A 16,744-nucleotide genomic window follows, 5' to 3' on the forward strand; every position below is an offset into this window, starting at 1 on the left:
CTAGTAGATAGTGCTCTGGGCTGGGAGTCAGGAGGTCTGGATTCTATTCCTGGTTCTGCCACTTATCACCTTACTTGACCATGGTCAAGTCACTTCCAATCTCTGTGCCTCTGTTTGCCCTCCCACCCTTCTGTCTTGCTGTGTAGACTGAGTTCTGTGGGCAAGGACTGCCTCAGTATGTGTGTCTACAGCTCTAGCATAATGGAATTCCAGTCTCGGGGGCCTCTAGCAAGCTGCCATAATGCAAATAATAAGTAATGGTTATCATCAGACATTTAAAATTTATTTTGAGGAATCCCTAGACCCCTGAAATTTCCCATTTTAACTCTGAAAACACTCCTCTTTTATTAAGGGTCTGATTCTGCTCAGTTTGAAATCAGTAAGAATTTTGCCACTTATTTTATTGGGAGCCAGATAAATCTCAGATTCAGTTTTGTTGCTTCAGATTAGTAATAATTAATAGACATCTCCAATTCTCTTGCTTCCTCCTCATGATAAAGTAGCTTTGTTGGTTAAGGCAAGGTTACAAAGATTTCATTGAAACTTCCCAAAGTGAAGAGCGCTGGCCAACCTTTATATCTAACCCGGTGATTCCCAATCAGAGGTCCATGGAGCTTTTGTCTAGTAGCCTGCAGAGAGCCGGCAGGCCACATGGGGCTGAAAAACAAATATAGACTAGGTTTCCTAGTGTATTTCTACTCTCAAAAATGCACACCTGCTATGGAAGGAGAAAAGGGTTTATTTACAGTTTATTCATATACCCACTGAAGTTCTTTACTGGATTCTCCATTACTATCAGTCTTCCTCAGTGACATACAGTATGCTTTCCTCAGTTGAATTGATTGATAGCCGAGGCAGGTGCAGTCTTATGTGACAGAGGAGCTTTCAGTATACTTGCTTGTGTGTATGTCCTTTCTTTAGATTCCAAAATGTTACATGAAATGTACAAACAGAAAGTAAAAATAAAAAAATCCCATAAAAATACATGTATTTTGCTGACGTATCTAGATATAGAAGGTCCTGATGCTCCAAAGTTTGGCATGAGCCTAACTTTAAGTATTTTAGTAGTTATAGTTAAGCATATGATTAAGTGGTTTGCTGGATCAGGGCCTTAAAGATTATTTTTTCATAGGAAGCATTTGTCTTAATAGGAATTTTTTACGGTGTTCCAGAGTAATGACCCCAAATATTATTGATACTGTGTAAGCTACAGTGTTTTGAAACATTATTATGAAATACAATAGCAGGTTTTTGTGTTTACTAAGAAGGTTTTATATAATATTTTGCCTGTAAAATCTGTACAGCTTTAAAATTCCACTTCTGTTTTTATATAAAGGAATGATACTGGACTAAAAAGCAAATAAACTCTTAACAATATTTTTGACTGAGGTTTTATTATTCTCTTTTAAAGGTATTTGAAATAGTAGAACGTGTTGAAGAATTGAGAAGAAAATGGCCGGTAGCTTGGGGAAAATTGGATGATGGCAGTATAGGGGTTGTAACACCATATGCTGATCAAGTGTTCCGAATTCGGGCAGAACTTCGAAAAAAGAGATTATCTGACGTCAGTGTAGAAAGAGTGCTAAATGTTCAGGGTAAGTAGTGGTTATGTGTCTTAAGGATCTGCTAACAAAGATAAGATTGTGAAATGCGGTCCTAATTCTGTATGTAATTTTCCAATCTATGTAATTTTATAACAAGTGATATAGGAGGCTTTTTACAGTAAGCTTTTTAATTGTGATCCCCAGATTTCACACTCAAAATGTCTTTGATTGTACTTTATAATTAGAGTACGATAGTAATAGCAATTTAAACAAAGGAATAACATATAGGAAAAGCAGTGAAAATAATCTTGACTCTGAGTAAAAAGAGTAGATATAATAATATACAGTCAGTAATGTTGGTGTGACAGGATCTGACTAGTGCACGTGCTCATGGGATATTATTCCATCATAGACTACCCAAAGCAATAAATACCTGGTTTGTGAAATATTTTTCAAAATTAATTTGACTTTTTGTGTAACTGAAGGAGAAAAAAGACCTTACTTTTTATTTCTTTATGTAGCTCCAGCAATGTGCTAGGCACTTTGCAAACAATTATGGAGACAGACAAGATCCATAAAGAAACATACTGCCCCAGAGTGTTTGCAATCCAAGGCCCTCTTCCTGCGAAGGAATACATACTTTTGGACTCCTATTCCCACATGGTGTCCCGCTGACAACAGCAGGATTCTGCGGGGGCACGTTCCTTTGCAGAATCGTGTTTTAAATAGACAAAGAGCAGACAAGCGTCTGCAGGGTAGCAATTGGCAAACTCAGATAGCTGAGCAGGAAAAAACAGCATAAATCTTATGAATTTCACATAGGTAGAAATTTGTATTCATGTAACTTTTATGGCATTTTTATTTGCTGAGCTGTGAAACAGAAATGGCTGAAATGATGTGCATTTTTTCCTGCGGAACAGCCTGATTTTTATAAGATATAGCCTTTAGTGTAAATTGGTACCACGCCTATTACTGGCTGAACAGAAACTTTGCAGAGGTGTTCAGAATGTTAAAAATTTCTGGAGTGCTTAAAACTGGCATGGAAAACACTGATTTTAAAAGGACAAATTGCTCTTGCAATGAAAAGTTCTTTATAATGTATTTTAAAATGTTAAACTCTTATTATTCTTGCACAAAACTCTTTACGTGAAGAGTAACTAATGACTTTCTAGAATTACTTACATGTAAAATGTCAGGTTGTGAAATATGTCTAGCAAATGTTGTCATTTGGTTGCATTATATCTGAAAATAGTTAAAATTATCTCAAACTTTCATCTCTCCTTTCTTTAGGAAAGCAGTTTAGAGTTTTGTTTCTCAGCACAGTACGAACACGGCATACGTGCAAACACAAGCAAACACCGATCAAAAGGAAGGAGCAATTATTGGAGGATTCAACAGAGGACTTGGATTATGGTTTTCTGTCCAATTACAAACTTCTCAACACTGCCATTACAAGAGCACAGTCCCTGGTAGCTGTGGTGGGAGACCCAATTGCTTTATGTTCCATTGGAAGATGCAGGTACAGTATATATGTTCTTTGGCTAAACAGTGGTAGCAGAAGTGCTAGTGAATATTATACATTTGGGTACAATCTATGGACTAAGTAAAATCGGTCTGCTTTTTAGGCTCCAAAGGCAAATGAGTTGCATTTAAACAAATTTAATTGGAGAAGCATATATAATTTTTTACACCATTTTATATATATTCCACTAAACAAAACAAATCCACTAAATCCCCTAAACAAATCAGTTAAAATTGCTCAGATGATGCCACACCATCGGTAAAAAGCCAGAAAGACACTAATTAAGTTCTCATTCATCCCTTGCAGTCTACAACCATGGTTTCACCTTGTCCATATTATGCCATCCATTTCCATCACCCACTATACTAAACATGCAGTTCTTAACTCCAGCCATGCAGAGTGCTTAGAAATTGATGTTTTCTGATTGTTGGCAAGATTGAGTTGGTGTTATCTTGAAACAGTTTATTGTATATAGTGTAGATTCTGAACTGATAGTGTTGTTTAATTGTGTTATCTTGGAAGATTGCTAATGGAGGGAATTGTTTATTTTTTAAGTGGAAATGATTTGTAATAGTGTAGTTTCTAGTAGTGTAAATCAGGTGATGTAAAAGGATGTGTTGTGTTTTGTTTTTTCAATAGTTGGATTTACGGTGGCACGTTTTGTGTTTCCAAACAATCAATAACACCAGTAAAGGTGAGAAGTCACCTTTCATCTATCTTGGTGAACTTCAGAGTCTAAATGAGATACTAGCATTATTAAGCACATGGCAATTTTTCTTTTTCTTTTTTCTTTTCTTGTAAGTACAAAATCTCCGAATTGAACATGAAGGTAGCAGAGATATAATGACCAAAAGGCAGAATGCCAAGTTAAGGTACTTCTCTGCCCAACAAAGAAATGACTTCAGTATGGTTGAAAACAGTATCTTCTTTTAGGACTCTGCTCCTTTGAAATGTTCTTCAGTAGGGGAAACTGAAATGCGGCATTGGCGGAGTCTGATACGGACTTTCAAATTGAAGAAAAGACAATGCTAAGGTGTAGTGAGGGTAACCAGCTGATGAAGAGTGAGATAGTAGGGGAGGGAAAACTTTATGCAAGGGCCCTACTCATACGAAAAGTGCCACAGGATCTTTAGTGTTCACTCAAGGTCGACCCATCTTTAGTTCTTAATGTGTCATCCAAAATCACAGTGTAGCTGTTTACTTACTAAAGAGCCTGCATTTCTATATGTAAGAAAGGGTAATTGACAAAGCATTCTTGTTGTATTTGCTAATTCTGTAATTTGTACTTGCTACTAATAGCTCCAGACCCTATATTTCATTTTCAGCTGTTTTTAAGGTGCTTATTATAACATTGCATGTCAATATAAATACTGCAAGTAAATTTGGGCATTGAAAAATAGCATGATTTATTACTTAACTTTTGTTTTTGTGAAACATCATGGCAGTCATATGAAAGTGGGGAAAGCACAAAGCTGTTGTTTAGCTATTCTCTGTAAACCTAGAATAAGCCAAATGGGAGCCAAATAAATGAACTTCCTGAAGACATGAATGAGGAAAGGTGAAAAATGATAGGAGATTTAAACAATCATTTTAAGGATATCAAGGACTTCATCTTCAAAGGGGTCTTTTTCTATGGAAGGGGTGAAATGTTAAGATGATCAGAGATAGAGCCTTAAGCTTGTTTCTGAAACAGAAGAAATGCTGCACTAACTGTGCAATAAAAATGCAGCAAAAGTGTGTGTGTGTATGTGTATGTGTAAGTCATTTGTCCCTTTACATTGACTTCACTTTCTTGAGCAGTGTCTCTCTGTTACAATGCTTCTGATGTTCATGGAGATGTTCAGAGAAGTCCAGACACCTTTTATTTAGAAAATGGAAACCAAACCTTTATCTACTACATGTATTAAAATATAATTTGAATTTAAATACTTATTTAAAGGGACAGCATCAAAATAACCTTTTCTTTATTGCTGCTAACAGGTTGTTAAAATCAAAAGGATTTTTGTGTGTTTTATTTTTACCATTTTTACCATGTTGCTTGCTTGCATTTTTGAACATGCCTGCTTATGTAACTCACTGGTCAGCATTTGTTAGCATTCCCCTCCGTACTTGAGCCACAGATTATGTGAGTTTGTTACACCTCCCAACTACAGGGCTTGATTTTCTAGCTCAAGCTGCAGAGACAATTCATGCTTTCAATTCTGGAGGTCCCTGGTTCTATCCCTTGGTGTATTGGAAAAGATGCTGGTCATCACACTTAAGGAAATTGGTCTGTTTCAGATACTCCTCTGCCCCACCATGGGCGGTTGGGACACACTGGATTTGCCCAGTAAGGGGGCAAGGCTCTCAGATCCATTAGTACCACAGACCATTATGTGGCCTGCTGGTTGACTCAAGAGTCATCCTTTCTAAGTGATGCACACAGTTCCATCCATACTTTCTCCAGCTTCTGTTGGTTCAGGGTACTGAGAATGACCTTGAGACCCAAATTCTGACCCCTTTGAGCCCTGATAGCAAAGTATTATGGCTCAAATTTTCATCAGTAATTAGTGTTTTTCGGTCTCTGATTATTTTTAGGTGTCCAACTTGAGATACCTTACCAGAGGTACACTCTGTCTTAACACAATTTTAGAAATCGGACCCTTTAAAGGGTCTGAAACTTAAGACAATTATGCCTGGGTCTCCATTAAATTGCATTTTTGACAGCTAATGGTCCAGTCTGCCTTTCCAAGACCAACAGCTGTTACGTATGTTCTGTGCAAAACTTACACAACAAAAAGTTCTTTAAGTAAGAAGTAAGCAATGTGTGGGAGCTTTATCAAGAAGATGTATCATGAGCATTGCTTTTAATATGCCATTGTCTTGTTTCACTGAATAACTGAATATTTACTTTTTGAAACTCCTGCTGTAGGGCTTGGGCACTCTGCTATTGAGAGAGAGAGAGAGAGAGAGAGAGAGAGAGTTCTTTTTTAGCACAAGAGAAGTTCAGAAGTCTTGAAGTGACATTTTGTGCAGAAAAACAGACCTCAAAAAAAGTTTAGAGAGTTCTTGAATTTTATAAATATTCTAATGCCTGTCAAAGTGAGTCAGGAGTTTGTAGCTATAGTTGTAGAGAGCTATGTGAAGTATGCCCCGGGTAATCATTGCATTTCTGTATGTCACAGGCAGACTAGACAGGGCTGTTTGGCAGACACTCCCTTTAAACTCAGGAGCAACTGCAAAGCAGAGATGGCAGTGTTTTATTTTCTGTTCTTACACCCCAGTACAAGTGTTCCATGTGTAGAGAGACTGCTTGGGGCATTTAAAGAAAAGTGCATGGGCCTCAGTGGAGTCCTAGTGCTTTGCGGTAGGTTTGATGACTGCATTGATTAATCACAGAGCGCTCTGTCATTATAGCGTCCCAGTGAAATATTTCCATATCGTTGTTTAATTCTCACTTAAAAACTTGCAAAATGCGTTTGCCTTACAGTCAAATGACTTGATGCTCATGCAGAAAATGGGCCATCTATATAGTGAAATTTAAGAGTACTTCTCATTTACATGAAATCACTGCGAAAGATTGGCATTAGAATGGCTATTTTAAATTCTTATGTGTGTGCGGCTCAGTCTACAGTACATACTTACTTCGATATAACTGTCACTCAGGGTGTGAAAAATCCACACCCCTGAGCAATGTAGGTTGTACTGACATTAAACCCCTGTGTAGGCAGTGCTAGCGCCTCTTTGTGGAGGTAGAATTATTAAGCTGATGGGAGAGCTCTCTCCCATTGGCTTAGAGCGTCTTCACCAGACATGCTACAGTGGTGCAGCTGTGCCATTGTAAATTTGTAGCGTAGACCCACCCTTAGTAACTATTCCTGCAGTCTTTCAAGAGAGACATTTGCCCTCCCTCAGATTCGCCTACGAACGACACTGGTCAACCAGTGGCGTCTCTCCTTAGGATCTCCGTTCTCATAGGCTGGGTGAACTTGCCACCTGGAACTAGACTGATTGCCTGTCCTGTTTCCTTAAAAGACCAAGTGCAGAAGGAGACAAGGGGTAGCAAATGGAGTGTGTTTCCTATGTTGTTACAGTTGCCAGCACTTCTGGTTCGATACTTCAAAACAGTCCCTAAATTTGTTGAAGTACGACTTGAGAAATAATGTTCATTGTGTATGACTTGCCTAATTTATTTTTATAGAAGGTCCCTTTCTATAAGTCTATAATCTATAACTAAACTATTGTTGTATGTAAAGTAAATAAGGTTTTTAAAATGTTTAAGAAGCTTCATTTAAAATTAAAATAAAATGCAGAGCCCCCCCCCCCCTTGTCATGGACCAGGACCCCATTATGCTTGGTGCTGTACAAATATAGAACAAAAAAGGCAGTATTCCCCTATAGAAACTGTGACGGGTTGGATCACAGAAACCCTCTTGGGAGCTGCCACCTGATGTGCCAAGATTACTTCTATCCCTGCTTTCCCTGCCAGCTCAGGACTCCAGCACCCTGTCTTGCTGAGACAGACACACTGGTTTGCTCCAACAAAGGGTCTGAATTACTTGCCCCAAAGCTGCAGGTTTACCTGAACGAAGCTAACAGAAATGTTCCTGTTTTTAACGCTCAGATGCCCAACTCCCAATGGGGTCTAAACCCAAATAAACCCGTTTTACCCTGTATAAAGCTTTTACAGGGTAAACTCATAAATTGTTTGCCCTCTATAACACTGATACAGAGATATGCACAGTTGCTTGCTCCCCCAGGTATTAATACATACTCTGAGTTAATTAATAAGTAAAAAGTGATTTTATTAAATACAGACAGTAGGATTTAAGTGGTTCCAAGTAGTAACAGACAGAACAAAGTAAGTCACCAAGCAAAATAAAATAAAACGCGGAAATCTATGTCTAATCAAACTGAATACAGATAATCTCACCTTTAGAGATGCTTCAGTAAGTTTTTTCCTCAGACTGGACACCTTCCAGGCCTGGGCACAATTCTTTCCCCTGGTACAGCTCTTGTTTCAGCTCAGGTGGTAGCTAGGGGATTTTTCATGATGGCTCTCCTCCTTCCCCTTTGTTCTGTTCCACCCCTTTATATGTGTTTTGCATAAGGTGGGAATCCTTTGTCCCTCTCTGGGTTCCCACCCCCTCCTTCTCAATGGAAAGACACCAGGTTAAAGATGTATTCCAGTTCAGGTGACATGATCACATGTCACTGCAAGACTTCATTGCCCACTTGCCAGCACACATGTTTACAGGAAGACTTACAGGTAAAACACACCCATCTGCAGACAATTGTCCTGGTTAATGGTAATCATCAAGATCCAAACCACTATTAAGGACCCACACTTTGCATAATTACAATAGGCCCTCAGAGTTATATTTCATATTTCTAGTTTCAGATACAAGAGGGGTACATTTATATAAATAGGATGATCACACTCAGTCGATTATAAGTTTTGTAATGATACCTTACAAGAGACCTTTTGCATGAAGCATATTCCAGTTACATTATATTCACTCATTAGCATATTTTTATAAAATTATATAGACTGCAATGTCACAGAAACCTCATCATTTATTGACCAGAATTGGCAGATTCTGCTCCTTGAACGTGATCATCCACTAAACTCCTCTATGTATGCCCGGTGGCCATAGGTGGATCAAGGAACCTTGATCACTGAACCCTTTTTGCAGGTCAATGTGCAGTAGACCTGCAGAATATCAGTTTTACAGGTTTTGGGGGACCACAACACTTGTGCACTCTAAACAAAACTCTACACTTGTGTTTTGGCCTCTTTCTCCTATGGAAGAGCCAGCCAGATTTTTGCCCAGGAGGGCAGTCTTTTATTTTTAAAAATAATTCTTTGCTCATTCGCATGGCCTCATATTTCCCATCTTCTGTAAAACACTTACAAATCTACATATGACTATAGTTCTTATTACCTTATGTTCAGGAAAAAAACAGAAGAAGCAGGCACCCCAATCTGATTATGAATAATGGTAATATATTATACAGGCCTTCAGTTTTTTTCAACACCTTCCAGTACAGAAATCAATCTGAGATCGTCAGCAGACATATACTAGTGTAAAATATTGTCAGCCTGTTGTCTTTAATCTTTCACCAAAAAAATGAAAATTAAAGAGATGGATTATTATTAAATGTGCGTCGTAGGGTTTTCATCTTTTCAAAGAATAAGGTAGTTTTCCCCCTAGATCTTATATTTTTCATCACCCTTCATTGCTTGAAGAAGAGAATTTAATAATTTTTCCTTGATTAAAGGAGATAAGATCCTGGTTGTTGTGTTGTGTTGTGTTTTTTTAAACAATGATAGATTTAAATATTTTCAGAGGAAAATGACTGTCCCATGTTCTGCTTGCTTTTCAGAAAAAGTATTTGTTGATAGAATTCCTAAAATCAAATGTTTTACCAATAGATATTGCCACAGATGTTTAAAAATAAAGTAGACTTCTAAAAGTTAACTCTTCTAACTCACCATCCTGTGCTTTAACAGCAAGACCGTCCTTCAATATTTTGTCCCACTATTGCTACCAGACAAATACTGTGTGATTTGTATTTAGTATTATTACTTCAAGAAAACCAAGAAAAACTCAGGGTCATATTATTCCCCCTCCTCAGTTAATGGAGTAGGACATGCTGCCTCTTCTCCAACCCCCCCCCCCTTTGGAATGGGAGGGCTTGGGGCTGTGAATACAGCTGCACTTTGCAGTTTGAAACTGCTGCCTCAACTAAGCAGGATATTAGTGGATAAACTAATTCTGATCCTGTCAGTGACAACTTCCTTCTTCCAAGGGAAGCAATTGATGGGACATTGGACTGGGACTCAGAAGACCTGAGATCAATTTCTGGCTCTGTCACTGCTTTGCATGGGGATAATGATACTAATCTTCTTTGCAAAGCATTTGGCTTTTTGAGCTTTAATAGTGTTTAATGTGTGTAAAGTGTAGAGCTTTAATGGTGTTCTGTGTTTTTACTAAAACAACAAAGAGTCTGGTGGCACCTTAAAGACTAACAGATGTTTTTACTGTATGTTTGGTCTTTTAGAAAATTTCCAGGTTAGTGCAGTCCATGCTTTTATGTTGATATAGGTATAGGAATCAGAAATTATATGACATAGGTTAGGGCTGGAGTTTGATCTGCCTGAACAGACCCTTATGCCTACTTTGTGGTTGGGGCTATGCATAGGCCCTGCCCCTGGATTTTGTTGCAGAATTGGAGGCATGATGTAGAAGATGGGCATGTAGGAAAAATACGAACTGTACTTAGCTGTGTAAAACCTCTGTTAACTATAACCTGAGTTGGTAAATCTTATTCTTTATAAACTGTTTTCCTTAGGAAATTTTGGGAGAGGTTTATTGCCTTGTGTCACGAGAATGAGAGCCTCCACGGTATCACGTTTGAACAGATCAAGGCTCAGTTGGAGGCTTTGGAGTTAAAGAAAACCTATGTGTTGAATCCACTGGCACCCGAGTTTATCCCTCGGGCTTTGCGACAGCAGCATTCAGCAAATACCAACAAACAGCAACAATCACCACCCAAGGTAAAGCATAACTGGTAATGAAGTTTGTCAGGAGGTGGGAGTGAAGGTAGAAATATCTGTCGAGAAATGACATAAAAGGTTTATTGGGCTAGTTGTTGTTTTAAAATAGCTTCCACGCATATACAGACTTGCAGTCGGAGATGTCAATGCAATTGCTGAAGGTGCCGTTAACAATTTCAAAAGAAGGCACTAGACCTAATTACAAGGTGATATTTATTTAGCAATAGCTTGGACTGGACAAGATTGGATTTCTTACTGAAAGATATGCTCTAGCTCAACCACCATTCATTCATTCATTTATTGTTTGTATTACCGTAGCATGTAGGAGTCCCAGTCCTGGACTCCATTGTGCTAGGTGTTGTACAAACACAGAACAAAAAGACAGTCCCTACCCTGAATTGCTAAGACAAGAGACAACAGGTGGATATAGACAGGCCAGTGAGGGGAAAATGAAAAACCAGTGTGACAATAACCACACATTTTTAGACTTGGTGCAAAAATTCAGTGGCCTGTGTTTTGCAGGCAGTCACATTAGATGATCATAATGGTCCCTTCTTGCTTTAAATCTATTGAAATACAGTATTTATTTAGCATTAACTGATTATTGCTGTTCATCCAAAGGCCAAATTTGATTACTATCAAGGATGTAACTAGAAGATGTTCTTGGTTGATATAAGGGTGAAGTTTACCTTTGCACAAAACTAACTTTCTCTCCCCTTCCCAAGAGAGAAGATAGTACATGAATGGTTAAAGCATATGTTCCCCTCTTAATTATGCTCATGAAGAATAATATGAAGTTCTATATTTAGTTGTCACAAAATGTCAGTAAATAAGATACTGTTTTAATTGATCCATGTTTGCAGTTGTAATTAAAATGTGCTTTGTTAGGCCTGTTAAAAATTTCATTTTATGTGAAGAAAAAACAGAATTTTTTGCAACTTTATATTTTTTTATTACAAGTTAACAGTTAAAGTGAATTTTCAAATTAATGCTGGTTTTCATTGCTGATTTTTAATTTTATTTGTCAGTGCAATAAAAAAAGCTTTCACTTTGGTAATCGTTTCAAAATGTGTCTTTATAATTGGGACTGTTCATTTACTTTATCAAGATCCATTGGTCTCTGAAACAAAGTGCAGTTTTTTAAAGCTCCTAATAATGCATCAAAGCATTAGGTTTATAAAAAACTTCAAGTCCGTTCATTTTAAATTGCTCTTACTGCTGTTTCATTTTTTACTGGTGCTTCAGTCAGTCTTGAGTGCAATTTACAGTTGAAAGATTTGCTATGTTTGATTTTAATTGGTAAAATTTGAAAATGTTTTTGACATGTATTGTATTAGTAAGTAAGAATCACTGTTTCTGTAAGGCAGATAAATTGTTATATTAAAAAAAAAGAGTTTTTGTGGGCAGATAGTTTCATTTTTTTCTCTCTCAATGACTTGTAAACTAAGCACATTTGATATATAAGTCAAAAGATACATTTTCAAACTGCCTGCACTTTCATTTCAACCTAAGATCTGAAAATCTTTCTTCCACCTACATCATCACAGTAATGAGAGCTCTTCCATCTGAACATAGTTGACAAGTTGTCATCTGAGATGACAGGAGTAAAGTAAGCAGATAATACTTGAACACACGTAGGAAGTAACTACAATAAGTAATAAACCTCCCTTTTTTCCCCTTCAAGTTTTAAAAGCCCGTGATTAGTTCTGTTCTTGTTAGGCCTCTTTAAATATAACATATATTGTTGTTAGTGGAGAGGAGGCTTGAGATGTATGCTGATGTATTTCTACTACTGAAGAAATAGGAAGACTAGTCCCCAAGAATTGTTCTGTACTGAGTTTATGGATATCTGTGCAGTTCAAGAGTTATTGCTTACCTGTGATCTACGCTGAAAAGTGATTCTGTAAAACTGGTACCGTCTTACATCTGACCCTGTACTTATTCAGCATAAAATGTATTCCTTGACATAAGAACAGCCATACTGGGTCAGATCAATGGTCCATCTAGCCCAGTATCCTGTCTTCCTACAGTGGCCAATGCGAGGTGCTTCAGAGGAAATGAACAGAACAGGTAATTTATCAAGTGATCCCATCCTCTGTCGCCTATTCCCAGCTTCTGGCAAACAGAGGCTAGGGACACTTCAGAGCATGGTTTTGCATCCCTGCCCATCCTGGCTAATAGTTTTAAATAAGTTTTTACGTGTGTCACCCCTTCAAGGCCAAAACAGCTAATATGGAGTTAGATGGATTCTGTACTGGCATGAGCATTATCAATATAATTGTGCTAGGCCAAATGTGAAATCTAACTGAATTTGTGTTTATTAATGGTGATGATGCACAAACCAGAAAGAATCTGGCTTGATTTTCAGCTCTCAGGTTGGGTTGGTTTGCTATTGTGGGAAGTTGGGGAAAATAAGAAAAAAAATTTTTTTTTTACTTGTAAATTTAATCCAGAAGTCATTGAGAGCTCCACGGTGCCATTTAAACAGAGTCGTTATGTGTGTAGAACTGCACCGTAAATTTAAAAAAAAAATCACCATGTGATGCGGTTACATACAGAATCTTAGTCAAACCAGGCAACCTTTCCACATTTTGAAAATAAGATCCCTAAAAGCAATTGCTACAAAGCATAGCAAGTATGTTAGGTATAGCAGAACTTTTATGGGCATATAACAGACTATGTGATACCAATTGACAGCATAAATAAATACAGCAATAGAATTGTGTGAACAACGAATGGTTGATAGTAGGGCACAAAACTTGCCTAAATTGTGATTTGGTATTAGGTCTCTTAGTATATGAATAGCCCTTTTTAAAAGCTTCTGGGGTTTTGTTTGCTTAAACACAACTGTTAAAAATAAATAATTATTTTCTTTTCAAAAATAATATTAATACAAAAAACAATAAGAAATTCAGAGACCAGTCTGACACTGTCCTTTAATCCATTTTATGCATAGGTCAACGTTTGTCAAATCCACCTGTCTCTGTACTTAGACAACTGATTAATTAGCTCAGACTTCTGGAAAACTGCCTAGACTTATCTACTGGGCAAGTAAAGTTTTGCAGCCATCAATAGGTTTTAAAAAATACTTTAAATTTGAGAGAGTATTTCCTGATTCAGAAAAGCATCCTATTCAGAACTTATGAACATGCTTAACTTTGAGCATGTGCCTGTCCTGTTGACTTCAGGTGCTTAGGTACTTTCTCCAGTTGATGCCTAAGTGTTCTTTAAAGTGTAGGAGTGATAGCTCTGACTGTAGCCTCCCTTTCTACTATAAAATACACACGGCAGAGGTGAACTCATCCCAAAGATCTGCTGTTCTGGGGCTTCTGTAGATCTGCTCTATCATTCCTTCTGGGCAGCAGATACCAGGGGAGTAAAGACCAAGCAACCGATAATGAATTGCAAAAGGTGGGGTGACTGATTAACAGAAAATGACTAAAAGGATCTCAGATTATCATTCAGGGTGCATGGTGCCATGCTTTATCTCCTCCACCGCTGGCAGCATCACTTAGCAGCAATTGGCTGGCCCATCACTTCTACTGCATCTCCCCTCACTGCAGGATATAAAATCTCAAGAGCGATAATATACAGTGTTTCTGACTTGACACATTCAGCTAATCTAATGGGGAAGTATTTTTACAATACTTATAAAATGTGATATATATTGTTGAGTGATAGAAGAAGGGGATTATGTTAGCACTACTATCTGCCGTCTCTTTGGCTACATCTACACTATGAAGTAGGGGCGTGATTCCCCTGCTTGTGTACAAAAACTTGCGCTAGCTTGGTGCAGACTAGCAGGAGTGTAAATAGCAGCGTAGCTGTGGTAGGATGGGTAGCAGCAGCAGAGGCTGAATACAAACCTGCAGGGGAGTAGGTACTCAGTACTGCTAAGCCATGCCTCCAGTGCCGCTATACTGCTGTTTATACTCACATCCCTACCTTGTAGTCTGGAGGTAGCCTTTGATGAACAATGCTTAAATTAGTCTCTAAGGTGCCACAAGTACTCCTGTTCTTCTTTTTGCGGATACAGACTAACACGGCTGTTACTCTGAATGCTTAAATTGATTGTGTTGGATTTTCCAGTCAGTTTCTAAAATGGTTGCCGGAGTACATTATTTATATTTAGCAGCCTTTTACATGCCTTTACAGGTCTTTTGCTTATTCTTTACTTTATTTTCCGTCTTCCTATGTAAGTAACTGCCTTCTTGTTTTTAAAAGTCCTCTTGTCGTACAAATTATACAAATAAGGATTAGCTCCTTAGCCCTTATTATACATGTCTTTTGAATACATAATCAAAAGTTCCCTTCAGCAAAATGTAAATGTAATGTATACAAACAGAGTCAAACTAGCTGAAAATCAAGTATCAAACCTTAAAATCTATGTAAATAATTTTTGTCCGAAGGTAGTTGTTGCTGTTTAGAGCTTAGGTCCCAGGGCCTTTGGAGTGCTCTAAAGCTCTAGACATTTTTGGAAACCCGTTTGTGAGTGTCAGGTGTGCACACGTTGATGAAGGGGAGCTGTTAATAGTTAAGTTGGTAACAGCTGTTTGCTTTCTCCCTGCACATCTGTGATGATGGAAAAGTTTGTTCTTTTATCCATTCTTTATAGATTATCAAGGTACTCAGTCAAAACTGGCAAATCAAAATAATAATAATATTTATCCTGACAAGTGTCTCTGTTCTAAAATTTTAATTTGAAGCGAAAGAAGATATCAGATCCTCAGAGAACCTGTCCCCCAACACTGTGTATATCACAAGATCTTAAAGACCGTGCAAAGGCAGAGGCACTTACACAAGCTAGAGTGAAACTGGTCATTTCAAATCCATGTATCAAATTGCTTGTAGTTCCCGTTTCAAGCAGTAATAATAAAGCAAATCTATATCTTTTCCTTTAGAGAAAGGGAGAAATGGGAGCATTTCAGATATTGCAATATTAGAGACAGTGCAATTTTGAGTACTCCCGTTTAGTAGTCAGGTATGGCAGTGGGAATTGGAAGGATGGGCAGAGTGCACTGTGAAACAGAGGTGCTTACTAATGGTACTTTGTACTGGCCTTGGTGGAACAGTACTGAACCAGTGGAATTGCGCAAGTAAAAAGACTCAAGAAAAGAGTGGCAGACTTGCTGTTTTTTCCAACCTCTTCTCTGTAATTATATTTAATTTACTTGACTATTACTGTGTTGAAATAAAGAACTGTCTTTGTGTTTGGTCTGCATTAAACATGTAAAAAAAAAAGTAAGTGATTATGATTTTTTTTCATTCAAGGGCAAGGGCCATCATCATAATCAGAATGACCATTTTCAAACGGATGGAATTGGTAAGTGTCTACTGTTTCTCTGGAGAAACTGGGAATGATTCTCCCATGCTTCTACTAGTTTGACTTCAGTGAAGTTAATGTTGATTTATACAGGTGTATGTGTTAAGGGAGGATCAGGCCCATTATGTCTCTGAAAGTCATTTATTCCTTATGTGAATTCAGCAGATATCTCAGCATACTTTAAGTAGACATTAGGTAACTCCTGGGTTCTCGTTATATGCTCTTTGCATGCTGACTTTAGAACTTAGATACAACCTTGTTGCAACATAGTTGTTGCTATCATCGTTCTGACCTGTGGAAGAGGATTTGTGCCTGAAACCCATGCTACACACCACCTTGGAATGGATACAATAACCTGGGTGTGTGAGCTGATCTACACTAGCAGAATGGCTGTGTAGAATCATGGGAATCATGGTATAAAATGATAGTCCTCTAACTGTTTTATAACATAATTTGGACTTACTTGGATATATGGATCTACACAGAGTTATAACTTACTGAATCATGATATTCTAGCTAGGTAGTCTACAGTGACTTCAGACCTATATGTATTTGTTTTTAATTTAAAAAGCATTTCTAGTCCCTATTAAAAGAGTGAAGAAGTAAACCAGGGTTGTATTGTTGTAGTGTGTGCAATTTGTATAGTTCATTTGGCCACCTTAACGGTCATGTCAAATTTTAAGTAAAAATGTATAGCTGGTGCTCACTGGGGAGCTTCTCCTTTAAATAACTCCCCCTGCTTCTTCCTCTCCCCCGCCCTCTTCCTCTGCTTTCTCCTAGTCCCAGAAGTTCACTAAAACTTAGCTTGTTTATTG

General features: G+C 37.8%; 1 protein-coding gene across 3 annotated transcripts in view; it reads left to right on the forward strand.

Annotated features, from left to right (window-relative positions):
• HELZ (helicase with zinc finger) overlaps positions 1-16,744 on the forward strand; it is a 139,442-nt gene that overhangs the window by 91,886 nt on the left and 30,812 nt on the right. For all 3 annotated transcript variants that reach the window (XM_034789686.1, XM_034789687.1, XM_034789688.1), the window contains 4 exons: positions 1,412-1,595; positions 2,835-3,063; positions 10,402-10,606; positions 15,878-15,929. In XM_034789686.1, the coding sequence (XP_034645577.1) occupies positions 1,412-1,595; positions 2,835-3,063; positions 10,402-10,606; positions 15,878-15,929 (670 nt within the window). The remainder of the gene's footprint in view (positions 1-1,411; positions 1,596-2,834; positions 3,064-10,401; positions 10,607-15,877; positions 15,930-16,744) is intronic.

The sequence above is a fragment of the Trachemys scripta genome, chromosome 14 (assembly GCF_013100865.1).
Source record: "Trachemys scripta elegans isolate TJP31775 chromosome 14, CAS_Tse_1.0, whole genome shotgun sequence".
Taxonomy (NCBI): Eukaryota; Metazoa; Chordata; order Testudines; family Emydidae; genus Trachemys; species Trachemys scripta.